At 33.4% G+C, this 23069-nt stretch overlaps 2 protein-coding genes across 4 annotated transcripts; one reads left to right on the forward strand and one right to left on the reverse strand.

The window, feature by feature from the left end:
- The first annotated feature begins 230 nt into the window (after positions 1-230).
- LOC122586406 (serine carboxypeptidase-like 12) lies at positions 231-4639 on the forward strand. 3 transcript variants are annotated; one of them, XM_043758401.1, is made up of 15 exons: positions 231-430; positions 697-842; positions 1375-1451; positions 1605-1727; positions 1797-1899; positions 2039-2076; positions 2253-2351; positions 2434-2526; positions 2855-2980; positions 3104-3175; positions 3259-3377; positions 3467-3580; positions 3666-3711; positions 3787-3898; positions 4514-4639. In XM_043758401.1, the coding sequence occupies exons 1-14, from the start codon at positions 285-287 to the stop codon at positions 3868-3870; spliced, it is 1386 nt and encodes a 461-aa protein (XP_043614336.1). In that variant the 5' UTR covers positions 231-284; the 3' UTR covers positions 3871-3898; positions 4514-4639. The 3 variants fall into 3 exon arrangements, with proteins under 3 accessions (XP_043614336.1, XP_043614335.1, XP_043614337.1); XM_043758400.1 differs by lacking the exon at positions 4514-4639 and having other exon boundaries at positions 3787-4065; XM_043758402.1 differs by lacking the exons at positions 2434-2526; positions 4514-4639 and having other exon boundaries at positions 3787-4065.
- A 1641-nt stretch (positions 4640-6280) lies between these two features.
- LOC122587125 (calcium-transporting ATPase 3, endoplasmic reticulum-type) lies at positions 6281-22538 on the reverse strand. The gene is made up of 34 exons (XM_043759211.1): positions 22438-22538; positions 22158-22208; positions 22026-22059; positions 20135-20152; positions 19906-20042; positions 18946-19020; positions 18615-18660; positions 18435-18494; positions 18235-18315; positions 17898-17983; positions 17483-17584; positions 17348-17401; positions 16287-16388; positions 16087-16145; positions 15774-15918; positions 15184-15291; positions 14938-15090; positions 14708-14812; positions 14386-14582; positions 14032-14143; positions 13146-13244; positions 12906-13051; positions 12707-12764; positions 12432-12524; positions 11889-11939; positions 10315-10446; positions 9550-9651; positions 9415-9469; positions 8891-8976; positions 8650-8798; positions 8392-8497; positions 8236-8289; positions 7826-7874; positions 6281-6636 (listed from the first exon to the last, which is right to left on the reverse strand). The coding sequence occupies exons 1-34, from the start codon at positions 22468-22470 to the stop codon at positions 6566-6568; spliced, it is 3009 nt and encodes a 1002-aa protein (XP_043615146.1). The 5' UTR covers positions 22471-22538; the 3' UTR covers positions 6281-6565.
- Between the last annotated feature and the right edge of the window lie 531 nt (positions 22539-23069).

The following is a 23069-nucleotide window of genomic DNA, read 5'->3' on the forward strand; positions in this document are numbered from 1 at the left end:
CCCCATTAGCTTTCATGCATGCTCACCAAACATTCATATTCAGATTCCTTCACATATTTAATGAATTAGATGATAGTATGCAAATTCGCCACGTAAGTAAATGATACTGACAAGAAACCTTTTCTTCTTACACATATCACATATGCATGTGTACGTAAACTTACTTAATGCAATACTATATATCTAAAGTCAAATTGTATCTGTCATTATTTCAATCACATATACCTTACTTAACCCTGTATCTGTAATTAGCTTACTCAATTTAAGCTAATTAACTAAAAATCATGTATCGTCTTTTCATCGTAATAATAACCATCTTCTTCTATATTAATATTAATATTCGTAATATTGCTGTAAGCTCAACCTCATCCGGTAAAATAGATTATCTTCCTGGTTTCCATGGACCACTCCCCTTTCATCTAGAAACTGGGTATGTACTAATTTGCTTTATTTGATATAACATAAACTACAACTAGTAAATTTACGGATATATAGTACCATTTTTCCTATTCAATTGGAGTTATGTTTGTAGGCGGCCTAACCAAAATATCCCGAGACACTTTTCGTGATTGCCCAAAATGTTAATTTAATTATCAACTAATTAAGGTTCAAATCTAATAAGAGTATCGCTTAATTAGGAAACCTGTCAACTTTATATAACTTATACTAAGTGATACTCGTATTATTTACATGTAGTTATGTTGGGGTGGATGTGAATGAAGATGTACAGCTATTTTACTACTTCATTCAATCTGAGTCAAATCCAAAGGAGGATCCTCTCATGCTTTGGATTACCGGAGGTCCCGGTTGCTCCTCTATTTCGGGATTGTTCTACGAGATTGGTATTGATAGTTATGCGTTTTCATGAGCTTTGTTCGAGTAGCCCCTTTTTAGTAACGCTATTTAGATATGGGAAATGATATATCCTCCTAAAAATTAGCCTAATAATCCTGCTAATAATCTTAAAAAATGACAAATGTAATCCATTTATTCTCTCTCCTAATTTCATTTTTTGATCATGCTAAGTGTTAGTTAGGATGATTGTTTTTAGGGGTTAAGTATCTGAAATTCTATGTAACTTTTACCCTTTTCCTATTGTGTAAATGTAACTTTCATTTGGTTCATTGTATGTAACTAACCCGCTAAGTTGAACGATTAATGTAAAATTTTTACGTGGATCAATCAAAAACTTCTACAACTCATATGATTTGCCACTATACACTTTTGCATTAATCGTTTAATTTAGCGGGTTCGTTACATGTTACATACAATGAATCACATAAAAGTGTACTTACACCACGAGATACTAAACCCTCTTCTAGGAGGATCTACCATTTTCCTTTAGATATATGAGTAGTTATTTGAACAAAATAGGTACTATGCAATTTGAGGCTGTGGAGTACAATGGAAGTTTGCCAAACTTGATTTTGACACCCTACTCGTGGACAAAGGTTTTCTTATCTTTCCCTTTTGCTTGCGTAGCAGTGGAATAGCTGTAAATAAAACTTTCATTTTAACCCCTAAATTCTATTCATTTACAATAATAGCACAAACTTTTGGAGAGGCCATGACATTGATGGTCTTTGAATTTACTCGAAATGCAGGCGGCAAGCATAATCTTCCTAGATATTCCTGTTGGTACCGGTTTTTCCTATGCAAGAACGACACTTGCTTCTAGTTCTACAGATATCCAGTTTAGTGATCAAGCATATGAATTTATGATAAAGGTACATATATTTTTATTAAGTTTCATTATGCTTTTCAAGGTTCTTTTTACACGTTGAAGCATTCTGCAGTGGTTTCAAACGCACCCGGAGTTCGTTTCCAACCCATTCTATGTTGGAGGAGACTCGTATTCTGGAATTGCAGTACCTATAATAACACAACTAATATCAAATGGTAATACTTTTCTCGAGGGCGACTGCACAATTGTATTTTTAGTAGACATTTGTGTAGTTATAAGTATTATATATGTGACATCTTCAAACGTATAATCACTGGTTCGGTCCTTTTATCGTAACCTATTTGCAATGTGCAGGAAATGAAGCTCACACCAAACCATATATTAATCTAAAGGTCTTCATTGGTGCTCTTAATCTCAAGTACTATTTATGACAATAAAAAAAATGAACCTTATGGCTGACTAGAATTAATCAGCATAAATACCTTCTAATAATTCTATAATAATTTCTAGTATGCATAATGCATTATTTCAAATCGATTTTTCTTAACCCATGAACTTTGTGCTTCAGGGATATGTGCTTGGAAACCCTGTGACATTTCCAGAAGAAGATAATTACCAAATTTGTTTCGCAAATGGAATGGGGCTTATTTCTGATGAACTCTATAAGGTTTGTTGTGCTCCTATGAATATCCTGTAAATTCTATTCTAAACTTATTAACTAACATTCTTCTTTGCCAATGTCTTTAAAGTTGTTGTCACGAAGTTGTCATGGAGAGTATCGGTTGGATTATATAAGCCCTAACAACAATGGATGTTTACAACATCTTGAGTTGTGCCAAGAGGTATACATGAAATTCAACTGAGATATCCAATTGAAATGTTTTTATTCACCTGCCAAATGGAGTACATCTTATAAATACTACTAGAACAAGACACTTCACTTCCCTATTTAACTAAAATAATTGCCATTGAATAGCATGTTAACTCACCATAACTAGTCTTAACTAAGAGTTTAAACATTAGATTTTGTTAATGAGAGCACTTATTCCCAAAGAAAACTTTCCAGAAAACTAAATTAAGTTTATTACTCAACATTAAACATATTTGACATTGTCTTTTCGTTAATAATCAGAATATCTCAAATATACAACTTTTTCGATGTATTTGTAGTGCATAGATGGGATCGAAACTGCCCATGTTTTGGAACCTTATTGTGGTTCTTTTCGATGGCCAATAGAACTAGCAACTCAAAAGCAATTGAACGAGGAACGTCCACTTTCGTCATTTTATTGTCGAGTAAGTGTCTACAATCGCATTATGTCCTTTCCAATAGATATCTTGGATTAGATCTTACTTTATTTCAAATATAACATAGTGAGACAAACATATAGCAGAATTCAAGATGTTTTTTATATCCAGGTTGATGGATATAAGCTGGTTTATTACTGGGTTAATGATGTCAATGTTAGAGAAGCACTGCATATCCGTAAGGTATTTACTCCCTATAAATTTTTTGTAGTAGATATAATTAAATATATAAGCGAAGCGCTTTTCCCACATGTTACAAAATCCAGGGAACTGTCAAAGAATGGATAAGATGCAGCTCGGAACTAAACCTTACCACAACAGTAGATGATGTTAGACCATATCATCTAAACCTCAGCAAAAAAGGCTATCGTTCTCTTATATACAGGTCCTCATTATTTTTCACATTAATCGATAATAATTGTTCTTTGTGAAAAAATAAAGGGTTATTGCTGAACTTATATAACTTTAATGCAGTGGTGACCATGATATGGTTGTTCCTCACCAGTCAACTGAAGCATGGGTAAAAGATCTAAACCACCCTGTCATCGATCAATGGCGATCATGGAAGGTTCATGGTCAAATTGCTGGGTAATTTACAAATGTTGTTTTTTAGGCAATGTAATAAAATGTACTTGTGGTGTATTTTTCTTCCTTTTCATTTGTCTTTTTACAGGTACACTGAGAGTTATTCGAATATGATGACATTTGCCACCGTGAAGGTAAGAAATACGAGCTTTTGATATTTCAAGTGTTGTGTTGATACACGTTGTTAATTCAAGTATGTTTTGTTGCAGGGTGGTGGGCACACGGCCCCTGAGTACAAGCCAAATGAATGTTTTGACATGTTCAAGAGGTGGATCTCACATGAACCGTTGTGACCATCATTACATCTTATCCCATAAACATGTAAATGTTGCACGTTTCCGTAAAATATTATATTTTCTTGCGTCATAACGTAGACTTGCTGAAATAAAACCCACTTATTCTGGTGGTCTTGTATGCTTTACATATGAAAACTAACAAACAAAAACTAACAAATATACAAATACATTAATGCTGCAAAACTAAAAAAAGGCTCTGTTTATCAAAGGCTTTGTATTAGTAGACACAAATTGTTCTTTGTCATTGATCAAACAAGCTACGTACCAAATACAGGGAAAGATGAGCAATGTATGTATTAGTACGTGCTATATACTTGAATAATTTTGTAATACATGAGGTACCCAAGGCGTTGGTAGTCTAAGACACTTACAATATCTTGATCTATTGGAATCTAAGTTATCACATTAAGGAGACCGGAAATTAAATTCCCCTAGGAAATCAAAAGGTCATAGTGTTAAAGGTGGAGGAGACGTTTTGTATTCTCAAATTTGTAGAACTCTCCATTTTGTTAATCTTATCTAATTTTCTTAAGGAGATAGAAAGACCTTAATCCCAATTGATGACCATAGTCTCTAATAAATCTCCATGATTCGAATGTATATCGCATGATATTGATAAATATAACATGTTATGGTGTAGATTACTGACTGAAAATCAAGCAGTGGCGGATTTGCATATCAGGAGCATATGTAAGCTTGTCTCTTTAAGACTTCTGTGTTTCCAAAAGGTTTCACCCACCAATGTTTATGCTATAGTAACATAAAAACTTTTATCCTTGTAATAACAATGAAAGTTGATACATTTATATTAACGAAAAATAGTGTCCGCGCGTTGGGACGATGAGATGGTGAGGGTGATAGGTCAAGTCATAGAGCGTGATAGCCAAATGCCTTAGCCGAATTTATATCGAATATCATCGAATGACATCTCTAATGAAAGAGCATGAAATTTTAAGAACACCCATACGATTTTTATAATTTATCGATATACGGTTTTTGAGATAAAAGATTTTGAATGAATTAGAGAAATAAAATAATTTATGGATGAAAGAGAAAAAAATGAGTGGTTAAGATTTGAGGAGATGGGAAAAAAATGAGTGGTTGAGATTTAAGGTTATTATAAGTTATTAGGTTGAGATGTTTAAATTAGTGAATAAAGAATAGAGGTATTTTAGGTAGTTCAAATCATCTGTTCTTAAAAAAAAAAAAAAAAAAATTTTAAAAAAAAACTAACATATTTTTTAAGATAGTATTAGATTAGTGGGCACATAATCATTCACGCATGAGGGTTACTCTCTGCTTATTGTTTGAACTCTTTACCGAATTTTCCCTCCTCACTTGTCGACCATATGTCAGTTGGTGGATCTTCTTCCTTCATCTCTTAATTGTTTTCGCGTAAATGAGTTTGAGAAATTGGAGTCAGATTCTAGGAGACTCCAACATGTCACCTCCTTCAAAGGTCTCTTCATCCGCAACCGCCCAAAGATGCGGTATCTACCAAGAAATTTTGTTGCCTACACTTGAGAATGGATGGATGCCCAATTTTAAACAAAAAATGCAGTATAAATACGAATGGCTCTTACTACTAGCCGCTGATCTCTCATATCTCCTGTGTCATAATATTCTTTAGAAAGTCCATACCAGCACTAAATTTGTTTCTTGACTTTCTTCTGCAATTCTAACTATCTTCACTTTTTCACTGTTCTCTTGACATATTATATTTCTGTACATGATCCCTTGATCAAATCCATTTTTATATATTGTCCACGACATGCCTGAATTCCACCTTCATGTGATCCACGGAGTACAAGGCCTATAATTATGACTATAACATTACAAGTCTCTGGATTTGATATCCATGAAATAAACACCACCAAATCGTTTAGCTTCAGAAATCATGCACAATCAAGTTGAGTTTACATATTGTTCTTGCAAGACTCGTAATTTTGGAATAACAGTATCAATGTTATGGAGAGCAACGGTACGAGATGACGTATCAACCTTCAAAACATCTATCGCTTTGACAGCATACAATATAGCACCTAGATGAAGAAAAAACAACCCTTAATGCACTAACCCCGGAGACAAACACACCTTTCTCCCAATTACTATGTAAAGAGATGCACAAAAACCTACACAGCTTCCGTTTTCTATGCAATTTTGCATTGCCCAGGTACAAGTATACATAAATTCATCAGTTTACTTTTTTTTTTCTTTTCGACTTGGACACTCGAAAGAAAAAGGAAAACATAAACAGATAAAACAAACTCCGTTATCAAAACTCAATCTTGTTTTCGTTAATATAGCCACAAACACAATTAAATGGATAACTTTTGCCAGTTTTGTTACTAAAAACATGAAGGAAGAGTGGAAGACAAAACCCAAAACCATTGAATGCACACACATATGAACTTGAAACAGCTCCAGGAGACGAAGCCAGTCTATCAAAATTAGATTAACCAAAAGCTATGTGCACTATCATGAGTTCTCTTAAACATTTAAATAATTCTACCATACTTAAATGTTCTGTTACAACATACTTATAACCTAAACCAGAACGCTTCCTCTAATCACTCTTCTCTATAGACCATGTATATTTAATATTGAACCTGTAACAACGCATCTAATTGTTCTGATGCATTGAACTGCAAAGAACATCACTGAGCATAACTTCATCTTCAAATCTGAAATACTATTTATCTCGTACTTCCCTTTTGGGGAGAAAATCAGCTCTCCTCCTTAGTCTCAGATTTAATCTCATACCTAGGTTCATGAAACAAGTCATCAGAAGTACTCAAATTGGTTATCTTAAGAATAGGGAGATGATTATGATGTTACAATTATGAAGGTGACAAATATAGATATTGTATACTCATCGGGGTAATACAACCCTTTACCCAAAAAACAAAAACTGTAAAATAGAGGTGGCCAAATGGGCGTGTTGGGTAAGAGGTCAAAACAAGTTTGAATTGGTCTTGGACATTTTTAGTAAATTTATCATGTCTGGATTGCATGCAACCACTTATCTACCAATTTTAAAAGTAAATTTATATATAACCTGCGCACTTGAAAAAATGAAGAATTGATTTGCCAGCTTCTTCAATAAAAATGTATGGCTATATATATATATATATATATATTATAAAACAAGTATTAAAGTAAAACAAATAGGACAAGATCTTGATCCTTAGATCATGGTTCTATTGATGCATGAAGATTCACAAAACAATTAATTCACGATGATTTTCATGATGCACGGTGATTCTCAATGAAGAGAAACCTGTTGTTTTATTAGTTTTACTTTAATACTTGTTTTATTTTACCTAAGACCTATATATATATATATATATATATATAGATGGGAAAAGTGAATTTAATTGAAAATCATTGTGCATAATGAAAATCTTCGTGCATCAGTTTTACGTTGATACTTGTTTTACAATAACCAACCCCTATATATCTATGTGTGTGTGTGTGTGTGTTTATGTACATATTTTGTGCCACAATGACATAATGACAAAATGGAAAATATACTTGATCATAAATGTCACTAGCCAAGATCATATAAGATGTGTGTGTGTGTTTATGTACATATTTTGTGCCACAATGACATAATGACAAAATGGAAAATATACTTGATCATAAATGTCACTAGCCAAGATCATATAAGACAAAGTTATCGATCAAATAATAAAAACTCTTCCAATAAAACAATCATTAAGCCTAATGTGATCCAGAAAGCTGTTGATATTTTTACGAGCTTTCAAACATAGAGGTAGTAACTAGATAAGATTATAAGAGAGAATATTATAAAAGGTTTGAAATGCATTTTCTTGAAATACAAATTTGATCAATTTGAGCATCTCAAGTTGAAATCCTTGCAATTTTTCTCAAGAAAACAAAAAAAAGAAAAACTTAATAAAAAGAAGTTAAAACGTAACAAGGAACGTACCAATAGAGTTCCGGGAGAAAAACTTCAGTATCTCGTCAATAATTATAACCTACATAAAAAAAAAAATTGCAGTAATGATAATGAAAGAAGTAAGAAACATGTATATAAAGTTAGCTGCAGGCATGAGAGATGATATGGTATAAAGATGAAATAAACACTACTTTGTGGTTATGTCTATTTATCAGTAACCAAGTCAAGTAGAAAGACTTGTCTAATATCACATAAATTCACAAACTTGTTGCAGTTAAAAGTCATCTCTCTCTTTTTCATAAAAGGTATCCTTACATTTTAAAAAACTCAAAATGTCTAATAGCGTGTTTATAATAATTACTAAAAGCGTACACAGATAAGAAATGTAATGAAAATATTTGGATAACATTATTATAAGTTTTGGAAGAAAAAGATCTTACAGGAAAGGATAAATACAAGACAGTAGTCCACTCATCCCAAGTTAATGGCACCACCTGTAATGAAAGGTTCAGTATTTCAAATGAGATGTTCATTAAAAAAAAAAAAAAAAAGGACATGATATTTCCTAAAAGAAATCAAGGAGAGTACAAACTTACAGAAAAAAGAACTGAAAGTGGTTGCACATACAAAATGAGACAGTGAAGTAGCATAGTCACACCAACAGAACCAACAAGCCATAGATTACTCCATGGAGGTATAACTCTGAAATTTTCGATTAAACATTTGATATTAACTACAAAACACTCCACCTCCAACCCACACATTTTTTTTCAAATAACCATGATCAGAAAAAAAAAATGAATAATATATCATTTTGCATTTGCTATAATAAGTGAATACAAGCCAATACTCACACAAGAGACTGATTTTCACTAAGATTGTTCAGAGCATTGAACATTTCAACAACAACTAGCACTGTCATTGCCACAGTTGATGGGTGTCGATCACTAAATATACTGCAAGGGTATGTAGTTTCACGTTTTAAACAACTGTCAAAATTCATCTGCAGCAAAAAACAGATAAATAAGTATATGTATTTATAACGATTTCATAACAGAAACTGCACTAAAGCATATGTAACAACTAATATCTGACCAGTTCGCTATATGCTATTTTTGGACCAGTGTCTGAATAAATAAACCACCATATGAAACCAGCAACAGTTGCAAGTCCAACATAAGCTGCATAAACCATATATGTGTCAAGTATCCAAGCCATAACTGAACAACTTAACTTTTAGGACATTGCCAACAAACAAAAAGAAGAAAAATACAATGAATCATAGAAAATATGTCATTGGTCAAGTAGCGAAACATATATTGAACACACAGTTATCCAAAGCACAAGGTATACTTTGGAGTTTGGAGACACTGATAAACAAAATAAAGAGCTTTGTTATGCTTTTTTACATTCAAATATCAAGCATAACGATTTAAATATGAGTTGATGAATTTGATAGCATTGAAAATTTCTGCTTTTTCCATATAGTTACAGGTACGATGAAAACAAAATCCTTTTAAGAACCAAAAGAAGGATAAAAAACATGTATTAACACTATTTAGAGATATCAACATACTACACATGTGACATGATCTCAACATACTTAATTATGACTTTACCTCCAATGACTAAATAACGGAAAAATAGCCACCCAGATACAACAGCTTCATTAACCTGTTGTATACTTCAAGATTAAAATCACCACATATAGTCAAAAAAAATAAAAATAAGATAAGAAGTCAAAAAAGGCATACCTTCCGGGGCCTAGACTTCATAACATCTGAATCTTGTTTATTGAAGCCAATGGCTGTGGCAGGTAATCCATCTGTAACCAAATTCACCCAGAGAAGTTGCACCTGAAAAATAGTTATGCTATTTTGTAAGCACAGCGTCTTATACAAAATTTAACTAGAACCATACATCAAAACATGTATAAGATTATCCTGCATCTTACTCGATTTTTCAGCTATATCATTGATTATTTGAAAGAAACAAATATGTAACAATGTCACATAATATGAATCCACACAGCTAGGTTCAAGTCTCCCTTCATTTACCATGTATTCCTATTCCTTGATCATTACACGTATCTCTCTCTCTCTCTCTCTATATATATATATATATATAATATATAAAATGATTCTTGTACCTAAATCTGGTTTAATAATACAACGATGCACGAGTGCATGAAAGTATATAATGCTCCCTCATTACAAAGGTAAAGATGCTTTATGTTCAAATTTTTTAGGCAATAGTTACCTCTGTATTTCCACAGTTAAGATACCAATTACAATCCTACACTTTTTTTTACTAATATAGTAATTTTTTCACATAATCAATAAAATTAGCTACATGGGTGTGACATTTAACGAGTTGTTTGTGCATTGTTTAAGTGAAGCATCTCTAACATACTATTAGATTCTCAACTCTTAATTCTTTTTCTTTATTTGACGGTTGTAGGATAACAGATGAAACTATGATGTAATATCACAGAAATGAAGAAACTAAATGCAGCTTACAGGGACAAGAGTGTCAGGTATTCCAAGTACAGCTGCAACAAAGATACAAACTACTTCTCCAATGTTTGAAGAAATCATATATCTGATGAACTGCTTTGTGTTATTGTATATAGCTCTGCCTTCTGCAACAGCCTGTAGAAACCACATTGGAATAATAGTCAAAAAGATCAGTTCATATGCAGAAACTCAAAAATCTTCTTTTGCTACCAGGGAAAAATAAATATAGTACACATGATCATTAAAAAAAAATAAGGGCTTTTTGCTTCTAAAGGTATTGAAATTGTCCATATTTACTTTAGGAGATACCAATCTTTAATTTTGTATATTGTGGGTTATGTTTTGTAAAACACCGCCTAATAGGGAGACTAAAAATACTGGAGGGTGGTTTTGTCTCTTGTTGACTGGCTTTGACCAACTAGGCATGCCACATACACAGCCATGTGTGTCATCATCGTCTTCTTCGCATACACATATGTGGGCTAATCTATTAATTTGTTAAACACGGCTATTTTTTGTTTTATATCTTGTTTATTCATATTTTATATTAGTTTAGTCATTTACGAGTAATTCAGAAAAATAAGAATGAATCATTAACAACATTAATTAACCAATAAGTTTAATGATCTGCAAGTAGAATGTATCTCCTTCAGATCGTCTTTCCAACAATTACTACTACCAATTGTAATCATTAAAGCTATCTCTGCAATACACCAGCAACAATTCACTACTAATGGAAATGGTTACAAATATATCATCAAGATTCAATTTTTCAGGCCACATTACAAGTCCGACGTCCCCTATAGGGTAACAAAGTCGGCCACCGTATTCAGATTTGCTTCTTTCCTTACGAAAATAAAATTCACCACCATCACCATAATTGTCAGAATACAGATCTAATAGATCCCCAAAAAACAGACCACCCTAATTCCTCCATGCGCCGCCACGTGCCGTCGAGCACTACGCCGGGATTCTTTCTGATTCCAGCCAAAACAACATTTTCGCGATGTGTCACCACTCACCCCTCACCGGCGCCACCAAAATACATTGTGACTGTTGTCACCGGTGGTCTTGGTCGGAGATGGGAAAAGGTCGCTAGAGTTAGTAGGTGATAGTGGTGTTTCGAGATGAGCCTTGAATCTTGATGATGAACAATTTTCTTCTATAAATATTGCACTAGTAAAAGCATAATATATATGAAAAATTGTTATCTGGGTTTATGTGTTGATTGTGTGCTTTATAACTTAATTATATTATTATTATTCAGTTTTATATAGAAAAATGATGATGGAAAAGTAATAGGAATTGACACGCAAATAAATTTTTTTTTATTTGCTACAGTACTAGTGAACGAGAACAGTGTTGGTAAAACACACATACAAAACAGGACACGTCACATTAATAAAACCAGATAGTGGTTTTGTCCCCCACAATATGTGATGTTGTACAAACCATAACCCACGATATATGAAATTAGGGATTGGTACCTCTTAAAGTAAAAATGGACGACTTCAGTACCTTTAGAAGCAAAAAGCCCAAAAAATAATAATTAAATCGACAACAAGCAAAAAGCTTACTGCAACAATAGTAGCGAAATTGTCATCAGCCAAAACCATGTCTGAAGCACTCTGATAGACATTAACAATAATCCAGTTAGAGGAATGCAGAGTGTAAAACAGGGGAAGCCAATGACAAATGACATCCCCAGTAACAAAAACTAAAAGTTTAAAAAACAAGCTTTAAAGCTTGATTAATTCATATTGAGATACTTTTGTTATTCTGTTGGTTTCATTTTAGACTTATAAATCACATCCATATAAGGACACTATGTATGCACAACTTTTAGTAATCTCCAACTCAATCATGCAATTCTGTATATGTAACAATATCCTTCCACCATATATATGCTAACAATATTAAGCTGAACAACTGTAATCAATTAAGATTAGACATTCAAAATCATGAAATTCTAAAGACACATTAACTTATTTGATATAAATTACATAGACATAAAAATTCTAACAATTTAACTACTGCAAATAGTATCCACATTCGACAATCCACCCTACTTTCTGGATATGAACAGGAAACATAATACTGTCTCATAGATTGAAAATTACCTTGGCAACTGCTGTTCCTGATCCCATAGCAATGCCAATGTCTGCCTTTTTTAATGCAGGTGCATCATTCACCCCATCTCCAGTCATGGCAACCTTAAAAAAAATTAACTCTCCAGTCATGGGAACCTTAAAAAAAAGCTAACTTCATTTGTCCAAAAGTGTAACAGTGGCTATGCTAAAAGAGTGATTATGTACTAAAATTGGTGTCTCGAAATAGATTTCAATTGTAAGCTTAAGAAATCACAAAAATCATGACAGATATTCAGTATACTTACTACTTCATTTTGCTGTTGTAGTGCTTCCACTAGCATCTTTTTGTGAGATGGTTCAACCCTGAAGGATTCAATATTAAAAAGGATTTAATGGTTCCTCAAGCAAGGCACTAAATACTGCGAATTAATATCGTAATTGATAAATACAATAGATAAAACGAAAAATCCACCATCAAAGACATGATAACAAAATCTATAATACCTAGTAAAAAGTGTCATCTGTTGCAGCGCCGTAGTTTTTTCTGAAGCTGGAAGGTTCTCAAACTCAGAAGCAGTGAAGGATCGCCCCACAAAATCTTCCAAGTGATCGAAAGCGCCTATCTTTCGGCACAATGATTCTGCAGTAGTCTGGAAGTTCCATCTCCAATTACAACATTATTCATCTCGAAAGGAGCATAGTAGTTTCAGATTAAGAAGAGATGATAAGTGGTGACTAGATTACCTTGTTATCTCCTGTCACCACCATAACACGAATGCCAGCTGTCATGCATGCAAGTATTGCGTTTCTTACTTCCTCTCTTGGTGGATCAAGCATTCCAACCTACAAGTAAACAATATTTTTCTTTAACTAGTAATCACCATAGTTGTCAAAAGCGAAGGCGACTTCAAAGCGCAAAGACCCCAAATATTTATATATATAAAAAACCGCACTAAGTAAATAAATATAAAATGTTTATATATAGTGAAAAATAATAGTAAAAAAAATCAAATGTCATTTATAAAACCAAATATCATTCAAAAAATATAAACTTTTTAACCAAAAACTTCAAATTATTAGACTATTATAAACATATATATAAAAAAAACATAATTTATTACATAAAAATAATATATATCTATAATATAATGGAGTGTTTTTTTTGTCTTCTAATGAATATAAATAAATCATTGATACTCTTTTCTTCCCCCACCTCTGTGTCTTCTTCCCCCCATTTTATATTTTTCCTCTCTTCTTTTATCTTCTTAAAGAACTATGGTCACTCATTTTGGCCGGAAAACATTAGATCTAGCCACAATTTGGCCGGATCTTGAATGATTTGGTCGAATCTTGACCCATTTGACCATTTTGACCGTCAATGACCACCATAGTTGACGGTCGTTGGCCTCCTTTTTCATGGTCGACTTAGGCCTAGGGTTTCAGGCGCGGGAGGTGCGCCTCGCCTGCTAACAACACTGGTAATCACCCCTCTTATTCAAATAAATTTCGTAATAACAAAATGGTAACAATGAACCATCGGAATTTGCTTGTAATAGAGGACAATTATCAGAAGATAAATTGACTAGAATCTATGCACATGAACATATAGATATTATGGAAGAGAGCATACCAACCCAATAAATGTAAGATCTCTCTCGTCATCCAAGGAAATGTTCTGATGACCCGGGGGCATCCTTTTTAAAGCAAGTGCAAGACATCTTAAAGTATCTTTTCCTGCAAAGCTGAAACACGGGGAATATTACTTGATATAAGTAAGCAGCATAAGAGAGACAGTCCAATAACTTGAGTGACAACAATAACTTAAAATGATGATTACGGATAACAAATACGAATAACTTAAAAGCTTTATTAACGCTAAAAAAATAACTCATGTGGGTCTACATCATTTCCAAAAAATTCTTTATATTTCTTAAGTATCAACAAATATAGTTCGGTAAACTTTTAAAGGTGAATAATTTTCCACCTTGAAAATCTGGATTCCAGCTCAGCTCTAATAATTGGAGTAAGAGGAACAATGGAACCATCATCATTGCAAAGAATACTTGTGCATCTTGACAGAATACTCTCAGGGGCACCTTTGGAGAACATAATCTCAATCTGTTTTCTACTACAAAGAACACTCATCATCTTTCGATCACGAGAAAATTCCAGAAGTGATATCTGCATTTATACATTTCCAACCATTATTCTAAAAGACGATACTATAGACTTAACTACATAAAATAAAGAATATGGAGCAAATAAGTTTAACATCAAAAAGTTCAAAATGCACAAAAAACAGAAACCTTCTTGAACTGGTTCTCCCAATAATGATTACAGTATGAAGCACGCTCATGCTTGGTCAGCATATTCAGAGAAGATGGCATAGAATCAAAACCAGGAAGGCCAACCTGACAACATTACTCAAAAAAGTCAAAGTGTCAAACCGTAATAGAAATTCAAGATTTACAAAACAAAAATTCAATAAGAAACCGTAATAAGAGAGCCAACTGGAAGCTTAGATACAAGATTCAACCTTTTCTGCTAATATACGAAGAGCCACTTCAGTTGACTCGCCGATTTTTTCATAGATTTTCTTGTCAGGATTGTATTGTATAGTTGACTCATTACAGAGAGCTGAACACATTGCAATGTGGAGAAGACAAGGGAATTGAGCAGGAAAATCAAGCTGCAAAAGTTCTCAATATATTGATAAATCAGTATTGATGGTAGTTGTAGTAACAATAATCTGAAGAACTGGAAGCACATTTTTCGAAAGTACCTGCATTCCAATAGCATCAAAAATAGAACCCTCAGGTGCATAGGTAGTACCACCAACTGTGTACTCTGCGGGTACAACTCCATGACTGGCAGATTGAAGCACACATATCTGAAATACAAAACAAAATAACAAATTGGTATGAGAGATTGAGTAAGAACTTTATAACAGCAAGAACATCCAAAATAAGAAAAGTTAGAGCATAGCATGAATTTAGATACATTATACATATCAGCAAAATAAAGTAGCACTTAGAGGCAGTCTCATGCCAAATTGCCAATTAAAGGTACGAATGCAATGGTATGAACAGAATTGACACGTGTTCATAATTTAGAAATAACCGATGAGCAACAAAATAAAGTAAGCTATTGAGACTGATGCTACTTACAAAGGATTCATGTTAGCATGTTATTTGTCAAAGATCAATAAGAAGCATACAAATCCAATACTATTCCACAAGTTTCAGCGATATTTATAAAACTTTAAATATCGTATAATATATGCATAATACACAAAAAAAAGAGTGTCGTATAATATATGCATAATACACAGAATAATATTACATATAGATTACAAGTGAAAACTGAAACCACCTTTGAAACTGACATCATATTAGTTGTCAAGGTACCAGTTTTGTCACTGCAAATCACAGTTGTACAGCCCAAAGTTTCTACAGAAGGCAATGATCTCACGATAGCATTTAAACGAGCCATTCTTTTAGTACCAAGAGCCAAACAACTGTCAAGTAAATATTTAAAAAATATATAAATCAGCAATAACGACTATCTTGTTGGAATTTGTAGATAAAAAAAATGCAAATAATTTAAGTTTCCTGAAGTCACAATACAAACATAGCGCCCATTGCCAATTAAATACAGAATATAAGAGGATAAGCAAATCACTCACGTTGTAACAACAGCTGGAAGACCTTCTGGAATTGCAGCAACAGCAAGCGCCACAGCAATCTAGCCACGTAAGGTAAGCATTAACATATTAGAGTATATCAAAGCAACTATGATTAACATTAATAAAAAGTAAAAAGAACTTGCCAATCTTAACAAGCAACATAATGTGTCAAACAAAAATGCATATCATGAAAATTTTACCTTGAAGTAGTGAACAGCACCTTGAAAGAATCCTCCGTGGACAGGATCACGAAAATGACCAATATTTACAATCCACACCAATATACAGATGCCAGCTATGACCTGCGAAGAGAAGAATAAGCACTAAGAGTTTGCAGTGATACAGAAGTAAATAAAATGAACCCCAATGCAGTTTCAGAAATAGAAGGTTCAGGTTCCCTTTTGAGTGTATTTTACATAGTAATCCAGGTGACACTAAAGCAAATTATATTACAAGGTTTACTTGTTGAATATTAGGAAATAGTTCTAGCCAAACCATCATAATCACATGTGCATATATTACTATAGAAGCTCCACACTGGTTTCTAAAGGTGAACTTCTGCAATACCCAAAAATAACAATTCTAGTTATTTTCCATTTCATTTCTGTTGCACTGTTGACAATTTTACTCAAGAATACTTATTGTAGAAATGGACCAGACAACCATAATGAAAGCCAACATCAATATAGAGACAGCAATTAGGAGCATGCAAAAATAGGTACAGACAATGTAGAGTACTCAGTTCAAACGTGTTTGATTTAAGTCCAATCAGAAACTGGAACTTATTCATTTGGTTCACTAATACTGTACCTTTTATGCGAAGGATTTGGCTAGAATCGATAGCCAAAGAGATAGCTAAGTCCAGTTCACAATCCGGTTTGAGACTAAACCAGCACCTAACCTGTTACAGTCTGATTTCCAGTACTGATATTTACAAATTTGAATTCAGATTTGGCAGGTTCTACTTTAAAGTTTAAACCATTACACACCGTTGGTGATTTCAACCCATTTACATACAAGTTGTTTAAATAGGATTTATGAATTGATCTCAAGCAGGCCAGACAGGTAAAAACTGTAACCCATCTTTAGCGGGTCAAAAGTCGACAAATGGGTTCTTTTAATGCAGAAAAACTAATGATCATTTCACTCGACAAATTAGATATCACTAAACACATAAACTTGCAAGCCGGTCCATAGACGTATGACGCGAAAAAGTATGTGTAGCAAAAGGTAAAAAGAACGAACACAGGAAGTTTATCACCTTGGCCAAGAAAGTACCAAATTCATCAAGTTTCCTTTTGAGAGGGGTTGCTTCCTGCATCAAAAAGCAATTAGATTTACTTATATTAATTGCAAATTTAAACAAATAAAATGAATCTTATATCTTAATTCTTACATCCTCGGTTTTCAACATTGAATCACGTATGCTGCCCATAGCAGTATTAGAGCCAACTCCAACAACAACAGCTCTTGCTCTACCAGCAACAACTACTGTACCCTGACCACGGTATCATCATTTCTTTAATTTTCTCATTAGACAATTATATGTGATGCAGCATTTTCTTTCTACACTTTTAGGCTACATATCATGCAAAAGCATGTCATAAAGCATGAGAGAGTGAGAGACTAAGAATTATATAGCTCATACTATAGGTTTTTATAGTCATGAAGTTCTTTCATTGTTAATAAAAATAGTTTGAATAAAAAGAAATAATACTTTCTAACAATTTATTCAAAGACATTAAAAAAAAAAGAAAAAAAAACATATCTTGTTTTCTATTAAAAAAAGGCAGACAGTGATAGATACACACCGAGAAGAGAATATTAGTTTTGTCTTGGTACACTGCATTAGTTGTTAACGTGGACTCGAGCTCCTTTTCCACTGAAGAACTCTCACCTGTTATCAATATTATAACCATGTGCACTTCAAATTAGCTCTCTACAACACAAGTGTATATGAATCATATCCCAATGTGCATAGTAATCCAGTAACAAAGCTTACAACCAATATGATGGTAATGATAATAAACTAGTATAAATATCTTAGAGTTAAAATACATAGATATATCTATATGTGTGTGTGTGTGTGTGTGTGTGAACCATTAAATGATAGTTATCACAAACTGATAAGGACCTGTAATGTAATACCTGTAAGAATTGCTTGATCAACACGTAATTGATCACTTAACAACTCAATCATTCTCAGGTCTGCTGGAATTTTGCAACCCACTTCAAAAAGGAACCCACAAAAAAATTATAAAAAAAAAAAAATACGTTAACATAATTGTAAATTTGGAATATAAATGCTAAGAAATATGGTTCCTTGGAGATATAAAAAGAGAACACACCACTAACTTCCACTATATCTCCTGGAACTAACTCTGTTGCAGGGAGGATGGAAAAACAACCTGCAAATGGAAGAATATGATAAAGAAATGAAAACTAAAAGTGCCACACAAGAAGAAATACAACATACATACACACATATATGTTTGTGCATTATATAAATGGTACCATAATATGTTTACCATTACGCATGATGGTTGCGACGTCAGCTTGATATGCACGCAACTCCTGCCACGAGTAAAAACAAGCAAATAAAATTAGCTTCAGAAACAAGAATAAAGATTTCAGTCCAGGTTAAAGAAGGTAGGCTAAAAAAATACAAAATGAAACCTAACGTTTTAAAGATTTTAACACATATTAAGACAACAAAAAAAAGTTCAACAGAAATTTAAATCTATAAGTCATCTTGTGACACCTCATTGGATATTTTTTTATATCAAAAAATGAGCATGGTCGGTATATAACTGAAACTGTGAAGAGCAATGCATCTAATGTTTGCAAAAACTGACCTACCTCTAAAGCTTTTTCAGCATTTGTTTCCGTAATTACTCCTACAGCAGCATTTGCAGCCAATATCATCAGGATGACCTGCAAGCGAGAACAATAGGTCAGAATGATTCAAAAACACTAAAACTTGTTGAAGATGATAACATATGTGCAATAAGCCACTGTAAGTCACATTTAAATTGCTAGAAAAAAAGGACACACGTTCTGTAAAACTTGCAGCCAGGAGATTATCTTAATTATGATAGACATAGCTGGGAGTGTAAATTTCACAGAGTAATAAATAATAAAGAAAGCCAACGTCTCTCAACTGAACTATAAAGGGGTAAATGTTATGAACAACACCTCCTTTCCTTGCGTTAGCGCCAACTGAACAAGTATAAATCGAACATAATATTCTAAAACATTTTCAGATAAATCAACGTATTTCAAGAACTGCCTTTAAAACATTATCTTTGAAGTTATTTCATCATTTTGCATGTATAAACCAAAAATCAACAGAACAAGTAATCATGCTCCAGAATCATTTCTAGTCGTTGAAACAATTATTTATTTAAACTACGTCCCCGACCCACTTTGCGAGCCGACTAATCCCAGGGCAACCCCCGCTTTGCAGGCAGACGAAGTCGTCGTGGGTGAACCTCTATTGCCAGAAGAGGGTATATTATACTGAAGCAATTGTTCCTGCGGAGGTAGCTAAATTACCTATCCACTATAGACGCTAGAATTCAAACTTGGGACCTCCAAATATTTGACCAATAGAGACCACGCCTTTACTACTAGGCCACCACCCTTGTGGTTTAGTGTTGAAACTTCACTGTACTGATTATTTTCATTTTTTTACCTTTATCGATAGATTGTTCACTAGATGTACCAGATAATACTATCAGGCTTGAATACTGATATGCATCTAAAAAAATCGATAAATACTAAACAAACTCACGACAAAAAGAATATAGTGTATCTTACAGAAGGCTCCAGAAAAGCTGTTAAGCCTGTTTCTCCATTAACCAGTGCCAAAAGAAATGAAACAACAGCAGCAGCAATCAAAATCTTAACAAGCAAGTCATCAAATTGCTTGAGAACCAATTTCCAAAAAGGAGTACCTGTGTAGTGAGGTGCAATTATGTATTAATAAAAAACATATATCAAACAAATATACATTTGGGAGATGTGAAAGAAAGTCAGCTATACTTACTTTCTTCTTGGGGCAACACTGCAAGAAAAAAAGGACTTATCAGAAAATAGTAAATGCCATAGAATAAAGCAAAAAAGAAAGGTCAAGTTACTATGCTCTGATTGGACTACTTTCAAAGAAATTTGCACAAAGAATGACAGCAGAAAAAAGATTTAAACGAACCAATAAAATACACTACCGTCCATTAAAGCATACCAAGTGCAGCAAATAGTACTCTTTCTTAGAGCATTTATTCAAAACAAGGTTATATGTTAACGATAAAATAGAAATCATTTGAGTAGGGATACAAGTCAAATTAAGAAGAATAAGCAATTATATACATAACGTAATGCATAGTTGTCAAAGGCGAGCGCCTCTTACGCCTAGGCGCAAAAGGCAGGCAAGGGCCAACCTTAACGCCTGAAGTTCTAGGCCCCAGGCCCACTAACTGTATGAAGCGCCTATCTACACTTTTCCATATAAATAAACCCTTTGTTCGACATAAAAAATCATGTATATTATAGGGATATCACAACAGAATCTTTGTTCCAAAAATCACTTGGTATATATCATTATCATCAATATCATCATTCCTCATACTATTCTTCATTTAACTAAAAGGTAAATTTTCTTCTATTTTTATATTATTAAGCCCCTTCTGCTATTTTATATACCCTCTTGGCAGAAAATTCCTTCATTACCATTTGTTAGAGACACTGAAATTTTATATACTCTTCTACACTTTTTTTTTCCCGGGCCAGCGCTTTTTTTCCCGCCTCTCGCTTAGGCCACATTTGGGGTCATTGCGCTTTGAGTTTGCTTTCGCTTTTGACAACTATGACGTAATGTAATATACATAAACAGGTTGTTAAAACAATAACTATGTCTTAATATTTGGTTTATCAGAACTACGCATTCACAGAAACCACAAGATTACCAAAACGATTTTAATCCGTAATCAGTCAACTATATGCCCATATTTTACAACAGCATCTAAGACCATCGGAAAATACTCCATATCTACAACTGATGCCCCCATGTCATACATATTCAAACAAATGATATATCAATACCAAACAAATCCAAACTTTACCCTACACAAGGCTGCATGTTTACTATTTAGCATACATATAGTATGTAATTTATAAGTGATACAAAACTAGTGGGCGTAGACCACTCAGGTATAGATTTGGGGTACCCGAAGGGTCTCCTGTCGCGGTTTTCAAATTAGAGGATTCCACATATGGTCAAACAAGGTTCAGGTATCAGGTTCCCAATCAGGCGAGGGTTTATCATACCATGCTATGGAGGCTCAAGTGCTCAGCTTCTAAGAAACTTTATTTTAAACACTAAGAGTATTTTTATTATTAATACATCTCTATTTTGGCATCGAGGATAATATGACATTCACACAACAATGATCCATTTAAATGCATTTATAGTTTAAACATAGTCAAAGACAAGCCTCTGATTCCCCCATGTTGGATCCCACATCCATGCTGGGGATGAGGACGTAACTCAAATCCGCGACGGGAATGGGTTTGGCAATGGGGATTGTCAGCAGAGACCGAGGATGGGGAATGAGTTCTCTGATAATTCATGCCACGTTGACATCCCTAACATGAATCTAAAATCCACATTGAAAGTTGAGAAGGAATAAGTTGATTCAAACGGATGAAAGGGGCTTCAAAACATTGTAGTAAACTAAAAACTCAAGTATAAATGTAGGAGATCAATCATTCATGTTTCCAACTATAAGCTAAGGTACACCCCAAAGTCCTACCATACGTCTTTGGTGCCAACGTGATTCTGTTATTGTCACATTTGAGCGTTTATTGTTTAAAAAAATAACTTTAACACTAACAATCGAGAGTAGAAAACAAATAACAACAGAGAACATAAATAAACTTACCGTTTCTTCCATATATCCGAGCATTATTTGTAACCTTAACCAAAAAAAAAAAAAAAAAAATTAATAAGTTATTAATACCAGGCTGTTAACGAATAAGTATAAAAAGAAAGACATTTAATGATAAGTGAGTACCTGAACATCGGTTAGTCCTTTACTTGGATCAACTCCAAAAAATTCCAAAACCTATACATACATATACATACACATAATAGTATCACTATTAATACAAATGAACCTAGAGAGTGAGGGGGTAATAAAATGAAATGTATTATAGAAATAGTAGTAATCACAAGTCATTAAGCTAACATTATAGTTAAATTTACTGGATAAATAAACAATTACTGTAGTAAATAATTGTTGATACAAGTAATAGATTAGAATAGACACTGTAAATGAAGAATGGTGAGGATACCTCAGGAACAGATCTAGCAAAAGCGTCCTCCATAGGAGAGTGAAACAGAGGACGTTGAGTCGGATCAGAATGTATTTATTTGAATTGAACTAAAATGGGGATTTTATTTTATTTTATTTTATTTTATTTTATTTTTTAATTTAATTTTATAAAAATATTGTATTGTATGGTGTCATTGTGTGTGCTTGCAAGATCGATCTAATTAAAACTGCGTAATTTTGATTGGAGGAAGACGTCACGTGACTAGTACGCGAGCGACACTCAAAGGTCTGTGTAGCCATGTAGGGGTTTATTACGTTACCGAGTATATTGCAACTTGGCAAGTTACAAGAGAGAAAGATTAGAAGTGTATCTCTAAGACCGCTCTCAAGAGTGCGTCATGGCCGTGTCATCGGCATAACAACGTTGGTTATGTAGCATCTCCATCATATCACCAAAAGTTGTGTCTTAGTGGAGAATATACTATAACCAAGAAAAAATTGTGTTTTAATATTATATTTATTTATGTTGAGCAAATGTTATTTATTTCTTTTTCTAACATTTACTTTATATCATGATAACTATTTTTTTTATTAGGAGTAATAATCGTACTATATAATTTAATAAATCTACCACACTATGCATATTTTATA

This window comes from Erigeron canadensis, chromosome 2 (assembly GCF_010389155.1).
Source record: "Erigeron canadensis isolate Cc75 chromosome 2, C_canadensis_v1, whole genome shotgun sequence".
Taxonomy (NCBI): Eukaryota; Viridiplantae; Streptophyta; class Magnoliopsida; order Asterales; family Asteraceae; genus Erigeron; species Erigeron canadensis.

Excerpts from the sequence above, each read along its gene's own strand:
- LOC122586406 (XM_043758401.1), top strand. The coding sequence starts at position 285 with ATGTATCGTCTTTTCATCGTAATAATAACCATCTTCTTCTATATTAAT. Across the intron at positions 3,378-3,466 it reads TATCGTTCTCTTATATACAG|TGGTGACCATGATATGGTTG; the intron begins GTCCTCATTATT and ends ACTTTAATGCAG. Across the intron at positions 3,581-3,665 it reads GTTCATGGTCAAATTGCTGG|GTACACTGAGAGTTATTCGA; the intron begins GTAATTTACAAA and ends GTCTTTTTACAG.
- LOC122587125 (XM_043759211.1), bottom strand. The coding sequence starts at position 22,470 with ATGGAGGACGCTTTTGCTAGATCTGTTCCTGAG. Across the intron at positions 22,209-22,437 it reads TTGCTAGATCTGTTCCTGAG|GTTTTGGAATTTTTTGGAGT; the intron begins GTATCCTCACCA and ends ATGTATGTATAG. Across the intron at positions 17,402-17,482 it reads CAATGTTGAAAACCGAGGAT|GAAGCAACCCCTCTCAAAAG; the intron begins GTAAGAATTAAG and ends TTTTTGATGCAG.